This window comes from Bombyx mandarina, chromosome 01 (genome assembly GCF_030267445.1).
Source record: "Bombyx mandarina strain Sakado chromosome 01, ASM3026744v2".
NCBI classification, from domain to species: Eukaryota; Metazoa; Arthropoda; class Insecta; order Lepidoptera; family Bombycidae; genus Bombyx; species Bombyx mandarina.
In genome coordinates this window covers 11,691,602-11,705,415 of record NC_143208.1, presented here as the reverse complement: position 1 = coordinate 11,705,415, position 13,814 = coordinate 11,691,602, and the positions used below count along the sequence as shown (strand labels likewise).

Sequence of the window (13,814 nt, the reverse complement as noted above, 5' to 3'; positions counted from 1 at the left end):
TGACAACAGCCAAAGTCAATGAAAATGTAGTAAAGTAAATTCAAAAAAAAATAAACAATTAAGATGCCCAGTTTTCAAAATTCTAGTGCTTGTAATAATTGAACGCATTGAATAATGTTAAAATGTAAATCGATTTAAACAAAGTAAATTACAGCATCCGTAACATGGATGCAGCGGCGTCTTCTAAAATCGATGACGATTTTAACAAACTACTTGATAATTATTTAAAGATTGATACAGACACGTTTTCAACGCGCTCGAAACAAAGAAGATCAGTAATAAAGTACACTAAATTACCAGATTACGATTTCAACTCAAACGGTAATATTTATTTACTAACCTTCGTTCATGATTAAAGGACGTCTACTTTTAAGAATTGCGACATCCATTTTTCTATATGATTGTCTATTTTTGTTCGGTCTAAAATCAAGATTTCATTACTCTGAAAACACGTAGTGCTGACAATAACAGCTTGACATAAATAAGAGTTTAAATCTGTTCAAGGCAGTTTGACTATGTTTTTCACAATTTCTACTAAGGATACCTTTCACTATGAAGGATGTATTTCCCAAAAAAAACTACTAAATGTCGCCTTAGCCATCCTCCATGATAATTCGAAGATACTTATTTGATTTTACACATTATGGTCTACCTAGGATTGCACATTATTGTTAGTTTCTGAAAAATAGTGCAATATTTCTGTAACAGATGTTGTTCTTTTATAAATTTTGAGCCTTAATCTACAACAATATAATATATAGCTGATAGATGATGATTGATTGATGATTACTAGAGGTTGCTTTTTATCTCACATAGATTGAATTTACAATGTTCAAAATTATAGCAATTCACTTAAAGAAATTGATTTTTTAAAAATATATATTCCCCAATTTGAGAACCTCACATTTCTACAAATGTTTACCAGACTAATCCAACTTTGTGCCCTGTTTACTATTTTATTTATATATATATAAGGAATTTTGTTGCACTTGTTACATTGGTGTCATTATATCTCTCAACTGTATTTGTCTATACTAGTAGGGGCTGATTGAACCTACTGTATGCAATGCTACAACACAATGTCACTTTTTTAGACCATGTCTAGTGTCTCTAGATCAACATCCCACATTTTGTGACTAAGATGTGGTCATGTGAAAGTTGAACCCACCAAACAAAAACGTTTCCATCAATATGTCTGAACTCGGTGGACTCGGTTGCTTGACACTTATTTAGATAAAAATTACATTTGTCAGCTCTTTTAAGCTATACCAAAGTGGTCTTGAATCTCAAAAAGGCAGGTGATTTTCTGCTACTAGATTACATTGCACATTATTTGTGTGAAGGGTGTGAAGGGAAAATATTCATCCTGGCCACCCCATTCCTCTAGGCCTCTATTAGACGCTTGTCAACAAATTCTGGCAGTGATCTCACGGTATCAAGATGTTTTACAACTCCCATCACCCTCCAACAAGAGCTGATGTCTCACCTGCTTCCATCAACACTACGCACAGAGGATGCTTGTTACATTCTGACCACTAATTTCAAGTAGGGGTTCCCTTAATCATCTATATGACTGCCATATTGATACCTGTACATTATGTCTAAAATTCTGTGTTGAAATGCAAGGCAATAATGTGATATCTTTTGTGCCCCTTCAAGAGTTTCCAAAACAATATCGAGTGAAATCTTGCCTCCTGGTCCTGACCATTACCTAAAAATAATGATCTGCAAAAATAGTGCATAGTTATTTAGTATCTGTTACTGTCCAGCATCTTAGCCAAAACGGTTGGTGCTCATAGGTTGGATCCCACTTGTATGATGAGGGTACAGTGCTATCTCTCTCATGTGAAGCAAATTTATAGCCATGTGCTTCTCTATTAAAATATGTATTAAAGGAATCAATAGCCTTTATAGACAGTACATGCTTCACCAAGAAAAACATATATTCTTCAACAGTCCCAATGGTATAAATTTTTTACATACATACATTTATATTGCAACTTTAAGTGTTTTTTTAAATTGGATATTATTATGATGAGTATTTACATTATGTTGTGTGTTTTTTTTTGTCTAGTGTCATGGGACAAAGGAACATACTTTCAGCAGCCAAGAGTACGTCGTATTATAACACTTGAAGATGAAGAATCAAAGACAAGTAGGTCGTTGAAGCCGGATACCATATCTGTTCAAATAGGCAGAATGGCAAACAGCAATTCCAAAAGAAAAATTGTAACTATCAGTGAAGATGATGAAAATGATTTTCATCCTAGATTCTGTGAGTTGAAACAGTTTTTTTTATTCATTCCCTTTTTACAAATTAAATTTTGCAATACGATATATATCAGCATTATGCAAATTATTTAAAAATGTCGAATAGGATAGAGAAAGATTAAAAAATATGATAATGTCTTAAGGTTATAAAAAAGTCATTGATTAACTTTAATACTGTATATTTTACTAGTATATTTTTGTCAACAGTCAAAGATCGCAAATCGAACTCTGTCAAAACATCTAGTCGGTCCGTTGCAACAGATTTTAAAGAAGAAAAGCAGAATTCACAGCGAAGCACGTCGAGATTATCAACATCTACAAAATGTAATATTGTCCTAATTTGATTTTTCAAATCATTCAATTTTTGAAGTTATACTTCTTTAGGCGCGTTATGAAAATTTTATGAGAGTGAAATTTTACGATGCGCGCGCACCGTGACACAAAATTATCAGAATGAAGTTGCCCACTAAATCGCTCATTACAATACGACCGACGTAACTTGACGTGTCTGAATATAGCCGCAGGTGAATTTTCGCGCATGTACACTCGTAAAAAAAGTGTTATTAGCATTCATTTTTTAGTAATATAAATGACAAAATTATTATTTAATATAATTCATACTAAATATTATTAAATTATTAACGTTAAATATTTATTATTAATTATTTAATATATAAAATATAATAGAAATAAACTTTATAAAAATAAAGTATAACTTCTTACGCGCGTACATAAGTACACGCACTCCTTTTTTAATGCCACAATGCACAAAGGGCATCTCTTTTTTTAAATTAACGATTTTAAATTTTTTTTAATCTTTATACCAGGTAATGTATAAAAGAGTGCTTAGAGAACAATAATATATATATCCCAAAATATATATAGAATACCAATTAAAAAAATCTTATACTTTCCTTTTTTAAATAGCTGATGCTGTCAGCTCGGTATACAGTCCACCCGACATTAGCAATATTGGGGACACAATTGAGCTTTTGCGTATCTGTTTGCTCCTGACGTGTAAACGAATTTATCACCTACCTATGTCACAAACATTTCTCTGAACTGCACCTTGAGATAACCTGAGATAACCCACGATTATCGAATTAAAATTACGAATAAAAATTCATTTCTGCTTATCTTAAGACAGTAAATAATTCATTTATAATTTTCAATGTATTTAAAAGTATTCAAGCTAATTAAATGTATTCAATGTATTCAAGCTAAGAATGTAATATATGTAGGTCTAAAAAGTCATATTCAAAAAAGATTAGAGATATACAATTAATTAAAATTGTTAAAGAACGGCTAAGTGTTTGTTTAAATTATTGATTGTAATTATTTACATTTAAAATTTTCAGGTAACAAAGGAACTAAGGCTGGCACCAAAACCACTAATTTATACAATACTAAGAAATCGAACACGAAAGAAAAACAATCTTTCGATACGACGGAAAGTAATATTAAAATGCGCAATCTCAAAGACAAAGGTAATATGCATATTAAATCTATATATATAAAAATGAAACCCGTTTTCCGTTGTCACGACATAACATGAAAACGGCTTGACCGATTTGGCTAATTTTGGTCTTGAATTATTTGTGGAAGTCCAGAGAAGGTTTAAAAGGTATAAAAGTATGAAAATTCTCGGAATTAAATAAAAATAACAATTTTGTTTTCCCTTTGACGTGTCCCCCGTCGGACGGATTCCTTTTGTTTGTTTTAAGTTTATTCTATATAAAAGTTTAGTTCTTTTATTTATCGATTGAGGCACTACGAAGTCTGCCGGGTCAGCTAGTTTATTACATATATGTACATTAATAAAGATCAATTAATAAAAATCATATCTCACTTATTATCTGCTAGATGACATCAGGTTAACGGTTTAATTGGCATCGCGAATTGATCAGTTCTCGAATACGTATATCAGCAAACAGCATTCCGCGATAACCGAATCCATATTCCATATAACATAAAGAGGCGAACGCAATTTTTCAACAGTTTTCAGCATAAACAAATTTAATATTTCAGATAACGTTTACAATAATCGGAGCACGTATTCACCCGTTAAAATTAATCTCAGTAAAAACATAGTCGATACGGATGAGAACAGTAAGGAATTAGATATGGCAAAAACGAACATCCGCGACAATCGTAGAGCCGATAGTTCAGCGAGGAGGTTGAAGACTCACACAGGGAAGACGTCAATGCAATCCAATAAAAATAACGTGAAAATATTGAAACAGACGCAAAACAAACCGATAACTATAATTCATGTACCGTTCGAAGAGAAATGCGAAACGCGTCGCAACGAACACAAAAACGTTGCTCCTAAACGAATCCAGAAAACGAACACGATCGATTGCGGTACAGATATGCGGGATTTCGTATATTTTGAGGACGTTCACATCAATACCGAACCCCTCCCGCCCACCGTCGACCGAATGACGGGCATGGACGAATTCGACTGCAGTCCCGTCTACAAAAGCATGCAAAGCACCGACGCACAGACCGAACTAATCAAGGCGACGTTCGACAGTCTTGAAATACCAAACGTCACATTAACTAAAGAACACAACAAGTACCAGCAAAGTGAATCGCTACCGAACATGAAAATTCCGTCTATGAAAACGACGTCCGATCAGGAAGACGATTCGTTTGTTCGCAAGACCGGTTCCTATATAATAAGTCGTGCCACTTTAACGTATACAACCAAACAGAAGATCAACATTCAAGTGGTCAGCAGTAGCGACGAAGCCGCCTCTGTACCCTCATCTAGTCCAATGTCTTACCCTATGAACGTTATATCGGTTTTTAAAAATGAAATAAAAAAGAATAGAGACGCAATGAATACATCACAATTTATTACGAATCACAATAATGAAGAAACTAAAGATAATGAAGACGATAAGGAACACAAATGTCGCAACGAAATCAAGTCATTACATTACTCGCACGCCTCCGACACCTACAAGTTGATGAAACCTTCGGAAATAATTAGTTCTATAAAAGTGAACAGTTTGGCGCAGAGCGATTTCATGTGCGAACAGTTCCAGAGGGAATTCAACTTCATTGATTCATTTTTTGAATCTCTACAATATTTAGAAAACTGTTCGTTGTCGAATAAATGTTTGTCGACGAATAAAGTTGAAAATTTGATTAAAAATCCGATTTTATACGATTCCGATTTTGACATCAAGGCCACTGAATATTTGGAATTGTTACCGAAATTCGAAAATGGCACTAGTCTCGAGAATGGCCAAACAATGGCAACGAAGAGCCTTTGTCTGGTGAGTGTTGTATGCAGATTACATTATAGATATTATTTTAAATCCTTTCACAGTACTGAACATCATTTATTTTAAATTAATATCACATTAGGCTAATTGTATTATAAGTTGTCATTAACCAAATAAATAAGGCACTGATTACACGTTATTTTTAGTAGAGCAAGTAAAACGAAAACGATTAATGTTTGTTTTGTGATTTGTTTCCAGCTCAATTTACTCATACGCGATGAGCAAAGGCGAGCCAGAAATCTCTTGTATGTACTTAAGATGCGCGAAGACGCTCTGAAGGACTTCACAAAATCGCAAATATTATGGCTAGAGAATAAGAAAAAACACGAAAACACTGACGTGTCGACGTTAAAGAAGAAACAGCGCGGCGCTCTTTTAAAATTACAGCACGAATGTGGGGAAATGCATCGTATGCGTAAAGCACTGTTGACGCTTTCGGAAAAACGTAAAGACGCCCTAATCAAGACCAAGAAGAACATTGAACTCAAATTGAAAAACAACGTAGACGTTGAGCATCTAATCGAGAAAAAGAAATTGAAAAGGAACGGTTCAGATAGGAACATTGTTCCGTTGAAGTGCTTCGATTTGTCTAGTAGTGGGTGCGAGGAGACCTTAACCTCTCGGTCCACTTCCGAAATCGCAATCCGCAATACGGACATCGCCAATGTTACGTCTGTTAGCATTAAAAGTGCAGAAAAAAGTATACAAACTGGTGACAGTATTTTAGAAACATTAATGACTGCGCCCACTGACGCCGCCGCGGAGAATTTCGTTGTAGTCGACGGCGGCTACCTTAATATAATTTTCCATAATTTAACATTACCGCAGATCTTCAGTAATGGCAAACAGTACGAGGTGAACGAGGAAGCGTTGAGGAACATAGTAAACTCGTCAAATCAAAATCAGTTAAGCGGCAATGAAGTTGTGAAAAATTTAATGGAGCAAATACAAAAAGGTGATATAGAAATGACTAGCACTCCATCCACAGCCCGTAGTCTCGTCGAGGAGTTCGATCAGTATTACAAGAGTTTTGTAGAAGAGGAGATACAACTGAACAGGCCCGAACGAGAATACAAACCCCCAGTTGTTTGCGAAATTGAGGACAAATATGTGCAGGTGTCTCTTCCGAAACTGGCACCTATCGAGCCTCGCAGTTACCAAAGCGCCTCAACAATGACCTGTGACAGCAGTGACGACAATGATGACATACTAGAGAATCTGTGTACTTATGATATGGTTCCAATAAATAAACCAGAATATCCAGAGCTTGAAGAGACGATTCCGCAGACTGGTCCTCTACCTGTCCCTGTAGGCGCTTCATATGTACCGGAACCTCAAACGCTTGATAGCACCTCCTGGTCTCAGATAAATACTTCTCCATCGCCTCTTGGTATGTATATATTTGTGATTTACTGTTATTTATAAATTGTATCCCTACAGGTATCTACCACCAGTCTGTGACATAATTACACAATAGACTCCCATCTCATGTTTCAAGATGAGTTGAGGCGACCACTTTCTAATGTCACCCATCAAAACAATAAAATAGAATAAAAATACATGAATTGCTTTAATACTGCATTACTTAGGCAACAAGATCATACAAATGGACCTAAATATTCCCACAGTGAAAGAGGAAATAGTAGCTTACAGCAAGAAATACTAAGTAAGGTTATTGAAACACGTCAATAAATTGGCGTCGGACCTAGGAGGCACAGGAGCAGTGCAGTTAACTAGACTAAGGAGGCACAGTATACCTACCTTAGAGAATAAATATTAAGTCTAACATGAAGATGTCACTGGACATATGACTGTTTATATAATTAATAATATGAAAATCAGCCAAAGGAACATATTGTTAATTGAAACAAATGGCTACTTGACAATAAAACAAAAAAGAAAAAAAAATGCTTTGACTTACAATTTTTCTTTTTATTGCTTAGATGTGTGGACGAGCTCACAGCCCACCTGGTGTTAAGTGGTTACTGGAGCCCATAGACATCTACAACGTAAATGCGCCACACACCTTGAGATATAGTTCTAAGGTCTCAGTATAGTCACAACGGCTGCCCCACCCTTCAAACCGAAACGCATTACTGCTTCACGGCAGAAATAGGCGGGGCGGTGGTACCTACCCGTGCGGACTCACAAGAGGTCCTACCACCAGTAATTACGCAAACTATAATTTTGCGGGTTTGATTTTTATTGCACGATGTTATTCCTTCACCGTGGAAGTCAATCGTGAACATTTGTTGAGTACGTATTTCATTAGAAAAATCGGTACCCGCCAGCGAGATTCGAACACTCGTGCATCGCTTGATACGAATGCACCGGACGTCTTATCCTTTAGGCCACGACGACTTGTAAAAATCTTGTTTTATAACCCAACAGAACAGTGCAGTAGCAGACAGACATTTGATGATAATATATCAATGTCATCAATGGTGTCACCTGTGCAATATGATAATATATCAATGTCATCCATGGTGTCACCCGTGCAATATGAAGCCGAAGAATTGCGAAGACAGCAGCTAGCTATAGAGAGAGAAGTAAACATTTTATTTTTAAACCTCATTTGATTATTTGTATTGGGATAATATTATTGTCTGTAGAGTGACTGTTCTTAATATTTATTCTTATTCGACAGATAAAGGCATTAGAACAGGAACAATGCAGGCTGCTGGTTGTACGAGAAATACCAGACAAGCCTCCGCCACCGTATACTCCACCTGCAGATCCACGAATTCCGAAACGACCACGTATGTTCCTCGCTGACGAAAAGACAAACGAAATAATATACGAACATATTAATCACCCTGCAAGTGCTGTAATAGAACCCACCGAACCGTTCGACGTATTCCTCAAAGACTTTTGCGAGGAAACGTGCGAAAGACATAAACAAGTTCAGAGTGATAAGCCATGGGACGCGTGCAATTTATTACCACAAAAACCTCAGATCGTCGGAGATAAATTACTTAAGGAAATTTCTATGGAGTTAACTGAAGTATTGAGCGGTGTCAAGCCCACCGTAGTATCAGGTAACTAATTTCTTAATATTAAAAAAATAAAATACAGGTCAGTGGATTTTATTAGTATCTCTGGCTATTAACTAAAACTCCTCCTGCATTTGTTACTAATTTTCTGTGATTTATCAACACTAAGAAGATCCTCACTTATTTACTTTCTAATTTCTAACCCACCAAATATATTTTATGCATCAGTGGTAAGGGTATCCTGCAAGCGGAAATGAGTGGGTGCGACCATTTAGTTATTTTGCATTCCAGTTTGAAAGATAAAACTGCAACACTGAAACCAAATAAGACCAATCTTATGTCAATGTAATAATCAGTTAAATCATCAGTTGGTAATGTTTGTATCGTCGGACCGCAAGTACTGGCGATACGTACCCCTTAGCATGTAATCGAAATTATTACTTCGATTTCATATACAAATAAATAAATATGTTAAACTTTAGGTGTATCAGGTCGCCGTTCTGACCATATTGATGATATATTGTTTGCGGAGTGGCGCCGCTGCGAGCCTGAATGGACTTCGCTACACACAGACGAAGCGACCGTCAAAAATCAAATCTTCGAAAGCATTTTCCAGAGAATCTTAACCGAAACGATAGACGAGTATAAAAAGACTGTGATGTGTGACAGAAAACCTGACCACAATACCTAAACTACGTTACATTACAATTTTTAAAATAGTATAATTAATAAACTTTACTTCAATGAAATCCTTAGTCAAATATATTTATAATAAGTTGTCAATCCTATGAATTATGTCAATGTCATTTGTGTTTGCGTTTTTTAAAATTTGATGATAGGAGTAAGAGTTTGTTTCTAAAAAACCGCCGTTTAAAATTAATCACAAGTATTGATTAATTGAATTTAGGACATCATTTATTGTGACGGCGTGACCGATCAAAGTATGCTTTGAAAAGATGATGCCAAAAACAGATTACAATTCACAAGTAACAGTTCTATGAAATAGAGCTAAAGTAAAAACTAATGATAATTCAACCGGATCCATTCCAGTTCCGCATTCCAATATTTTGCATTCATTTCACACTGATTATCGTGTGTCTAAGTAATCAAAATAGAATATTACCATCCATAAAAAAGTATAATTAACAAAAAATAACAATAAATGGAAATTTAATAACGATCCTGCAAAACTCGAAGTTTTGCTTTTAAAACGTACCTTCACAAAATGTCTCAGTTCGATCTTATTAAAGCTATTACCATGACACATACTCTTACTTTTATTAAAATCAATGACCTCAGAAATTTTATTGCTCGAAATCCTAGAGAGGAGGAACTTGAAAAAATGTTTTATTGAAATAAGTTTTGTGAGTGTTTTTAAATTGAAACTCTTATTTAATTAGTTGTGTTAAATGTGTTATGTAATTTATTAAGAACCAAAAAATAGTTAAATCTTATTGTATATTGAGATTAACTTGTTGAGGCGTCTGTATACTAGGGAATTAAATAAGTTGCATGTTAAAGCTATTGCTTAAATGGAAAAATACAATAATGTAGTTTGTTTGTTTAAATTATTTATTCAGCAATGTTATATTATGACAAAATATCACAAATTGTAGTTGATCATAATAATCGTTACTTAGATATAATAATTATACATGTATGTATATTTGTCAAATGCATTTAAATTCCATTATAATGTAACCTGTAGGCAAGCAATATACTATTCCACTATACATGTTGTTTTAATGCTCATAATAGTATGAAATATAACACAAATCTTTGTTATTTGACATAAAGACAAGCATTTTAGAAATTAAATCTATTACAGTATGTGTCCTATAAACTGACAATAGGTTGGTTATATAGTGAATGCACAATATGGGTCCTGTAGAAAAAAAAACATGGGCCTACTTGCTATGGTCATCAAATAGCAACATAGTAAATGAAAATAGGAAAAAAATTCTTGCCCAACATAGGAAAGCAGACAAGGTCAAATGTCTCTTACGTAACAAAGATGTTTAATTTATAAGAATCTTGATAATGTCCTATTTCTTAAAATTAATTGTAAATTTATTTCTGAACTGAGAAAATCAAACAATCGGTCTACCATATTAACTGACCCTTAAAATTTAAAATACTGCTTTAAAATAAATAATTACCTTTGACGTGCTAACAATTTGTTTATTTTCTTGTGTAAAATTTCGTTATACCTTTAAAATCTAAATACTCTGTAATACTGAGAATTTTTTCTTTTGAAAATGATTCAAGAAATAATTGTTAAAATTTTTTTTTTTCAATAGTACTCTATTTTCTGCTGCGTTGTAAGTGCAAATAAAAAGCAGGTGCAATATGGGCCATATTTGTTGTTTGTTCTAATTTGTTCATCGATAGGAGAACCGTATTAGTGGCCAATACGTCTTTAAAATTGGACTAAATTTTAAATTTTAATTGAAATGAAGTTTTGTGGCAATCCAAAGGCACATTAATTTCATATATTGAATAATCAATTTCATACTGCTTAAAATTGTTCTATCTTTGAAGACGATAACAAAACATATTTCAAAGGTGCATTGAAACCGTTACACAAATTGTACCTAGGTAAAACTAAACTCTTGATCCTTTCATACATGTTAAGATTAAAAATCGCAAACGAACCTTTTTTAACAAACAATTCTGTATGTTACACAGCTGACGGGCTGCATAAAGCGTTCAGAGAAATTGTGTGTATCGGCTAGCAGCATTTGTTATACACTGCAGGTCTCTGATGATGAAATGTCCATATAGACAATCATTTATGATTGGGTTTTTTAATGACGGTATAGTAGCACCTTTGCTATTCTGGAATATTCCTAAAAGATAAATTTATCAGCCGTAAAATATATGAAAATAGTATTTCCTCCTTCAAATGGTAATTACTCATCTAAATCGAGTTCTGTATCCAGTAGAGTTGTTAGTATTTTAGCGAAGGTTTCTGGTATAGTATCATCAATGGTACCATAAGCGGCACCCGAGTAGACCAATATATAATTGCATTATAGTACTATGCATACATAATCGAGTCTCTCAGACTGAGGCCTATGAGCTCGCCTACCAAATCGCGCGTTGTTGGAATAGCCCTCGCAGCTACAAGCGAATAGGTAGGAAATAATTGACCGAGATTCACAAATGCGCCTTATGAATACATGGTCTGATTTAACTCCTCCTTCTAAAAATGTAATTATGAAATAAGTTAGCCATTTTGAAAATAAAACGAAATTATCTATGTAATACTTTTTTCCATTAGGCAAAAGGCGAGATTACTTAATCTAAAATACAAATTATGAGACTAGTAAAAGCCTAGTGATTAAAGTAAAATAAATTACACAATTAATATTCGGAAAACGATTTTACCACAAAGCAATTCTCATTTTGATATAAAATATGCATTCGATCCTACTTTAATGTATCATCTGATTTTTATGTGAGAAAAAGTCGAAAAGAAAATGCTGTAGCTTTATGATAATATCGAATTTCTTCCTTTAACAAACACGAATGAGAATCTCATAGAAACTCCGCAAAATAACTAACTAAACATTTATATTAATGTTTATCATTTGTCTCCTAATCATTATTTAATTTATAAATTTTAAGGCACTAGCATTGTTTGTGTCTGTAGGAGTTTTTTTTAGATTCAGTCATCAGCTTTCAGAATAGACTCCAGAGGATTTGGACCTTTCCTTCTTGGATTAGGCGGCAATTTTGTCACTTCCGCTGAAAAAAACAAGAGATGTGTACAGGCAAATGGACAGTTCCTAGTTTATAAATTAGCGCGCTAAATTGACTAATCTTTACCAAAATGACGTCATTTAGGGTCAAAGCATGCAACGAACTATAATTGTTGCAAAGTACGAGCGCGCGTGGGCTTTATTTGTAGTTGTAAACGTAAATACACATTTTCGTTAGTGCGTGTACCCGACTGAGCAGTCAGGGTTAGTAGCGTAGCGAGTGAGCCATCGCTCGATTCACTTGTACTTATTGTCTCCACGTTGCTATTGTTCACGAAGTACGGTCAACATGACAAATATTAAAAGTGAAAGAAAACGCAGTTATTCATGGCGAGGTAAGTTTTTTTTTATTAAACTTGTCCCTAAATATCGATGTAGTTACTACATGTAATTTATATGTATATAGAATAAAAAAAAACATTCCGGCAACGAATGGAATACAAAGGACTTGTCATTATTGTTGTGATTTGAGTCCTTTGACTAATATATACGGAAACGTACCGCTAAAGCTACAGGGATCAGTAAACGAATTGTAACTGCAATTTTAAAACAAGACAAAGAGCTGCCATCAATGATGATGACAGTGACAGTGTAGAAATGTTCAATGAAGGTAGTGATATAAATTAACATGATTTATTACTAATAATAAATGACAGAGCCTTTTCTTTTGTGTAGAGTTAAGTTATTGTTTAGGATTACATTTCTTTTGTGTTTATTTTAATTTTCTACGTGTAATTAATTATTATTATTTATGTAAATTAGTAGTTAGATATAAAGTACCGTTGTAAAGTACGTTGTTGTTTATTTTTTATTTTGACTACGCCTAATAAGTAAATTAAAAAGTACTTATAATATAAAAAATGAGTGAAAGCCGTAGCTTGAATTTTTGTTTGCTAACCGTACGTGCTCTCACGCCTACATTGACGCATATACAGATTGGTCACTCACACAACTAAGGACGGCGCGCAGTCGTACTTTGCAACAACTGTATCCGTAAATTATACACTAATAAATATTAGTCACATTATGCGTTATCATTTTTTAGGAATAAGAGGTATGAAAAATACAAAATTTCATTTAGTGATTGAAATCATGCGTATTGACACAAAATAATGATGGACACACTTGTAACTACTTGATTGTTTTTTCGTGTATGATCTAACCTTACCTTCCGGAAATCAAATAAATAGTTAATGTATGTAGTAGTAGGGCATTGTTTGACATTGACAGAGTTTTAGACTAGATCGTGTTCCACTTAGTGAATATACGTTCTATTTGAAGGTTGGAGCACTCGAGAGAGAGATTTCGACCAGGTGTTGGTGGAGGCGTCCATACTGTGATCTACATGGGTTTCGGTGACGTACTTTGTGCTCATCTACGTATCTAAAGCTATAATAAGTAAAAGTAATAAAACATAGGACGGTGTGGTACCGTGAAGACCTTAAAATACCAGTAAATTTTCTTTATTTCTTCTTTGCTCATCGACAATA

General features: G+C 34.2%; 2 protein-coding genes across 3 annotated transcripts in view; one reads left to right on the top strand and one right to left on the bottom strand.

Annotated features, from left to right (window-relative positions):
- On the top strand, positions 1-10,293 carry LOC114246888 (uncharacterized). The gene is made up of 9 exons (XM_028179620.2): positions 1-321; positions 2,075-2,275; positions 2,479-2,595; positions 3,630-3,758; positions 4,300-5,558; positions 5,766-6,957; positions 7,959-8,116; positions 8,215-8,605; positions 9,043-10,293. Exons 1-9 carry the CDS (start codon positions 165-167, stop codon positions 9,249-9,251), a joined length of 3,813 nt encoding a protein of 1,270 aa, XP_028035421.2. The 5' UTR covers positions 1-164; the 3' UTR covers positions 9,252-10,293.
- magu (SPARC related modular calcium binding-like protein magu) overlaps positions 10,115-13,814 on the bottom strand; it is a 33,103-nt gene continuing 29,403 nt past the window's right edge. For both annotated transcript variants that reach the window (XM_028179621.2, XM_028179622.2), the window contains exon 12: positions 10,115-12,310. In XM_028179621.2, the coding sequence (XP_028035422.1) occupies positions 12,231-12,310 (80 nt within the window). In that variant the 3' untranslated portion in view covers positions 10,115-12,230. The remainder of the gene's footprint in view (positions 12,311-13,814) is intronic.

What these genes read in the sequence shown, in the direction of transcription:
- LOC114246888 (XM_028179620.2), top strand. Translation starts at nt 165, where the DNA reads ATGGATGCAGCGGCGTCTTCTAAAATCGATGACGATTTTAACAAACTA. An exon ending in CAACGAAGAGCCTTTGTCTG is followed by an intron (nt 5,559 to 5,765) that starts GTGAGTGTTGTA and finishes ATTTGTTTCCAG; the next exon opens with CTCAATTTACTCATACGCGA. An exon ending in TACTTCTCCATCGCCTCTTG is followed by an intron (nt 6,958 to 7,958) that starts GTATGTATATAT and finishes ATAACCCAACAG; the next exon opens with AACAGTGCAGTAGCAGACAG.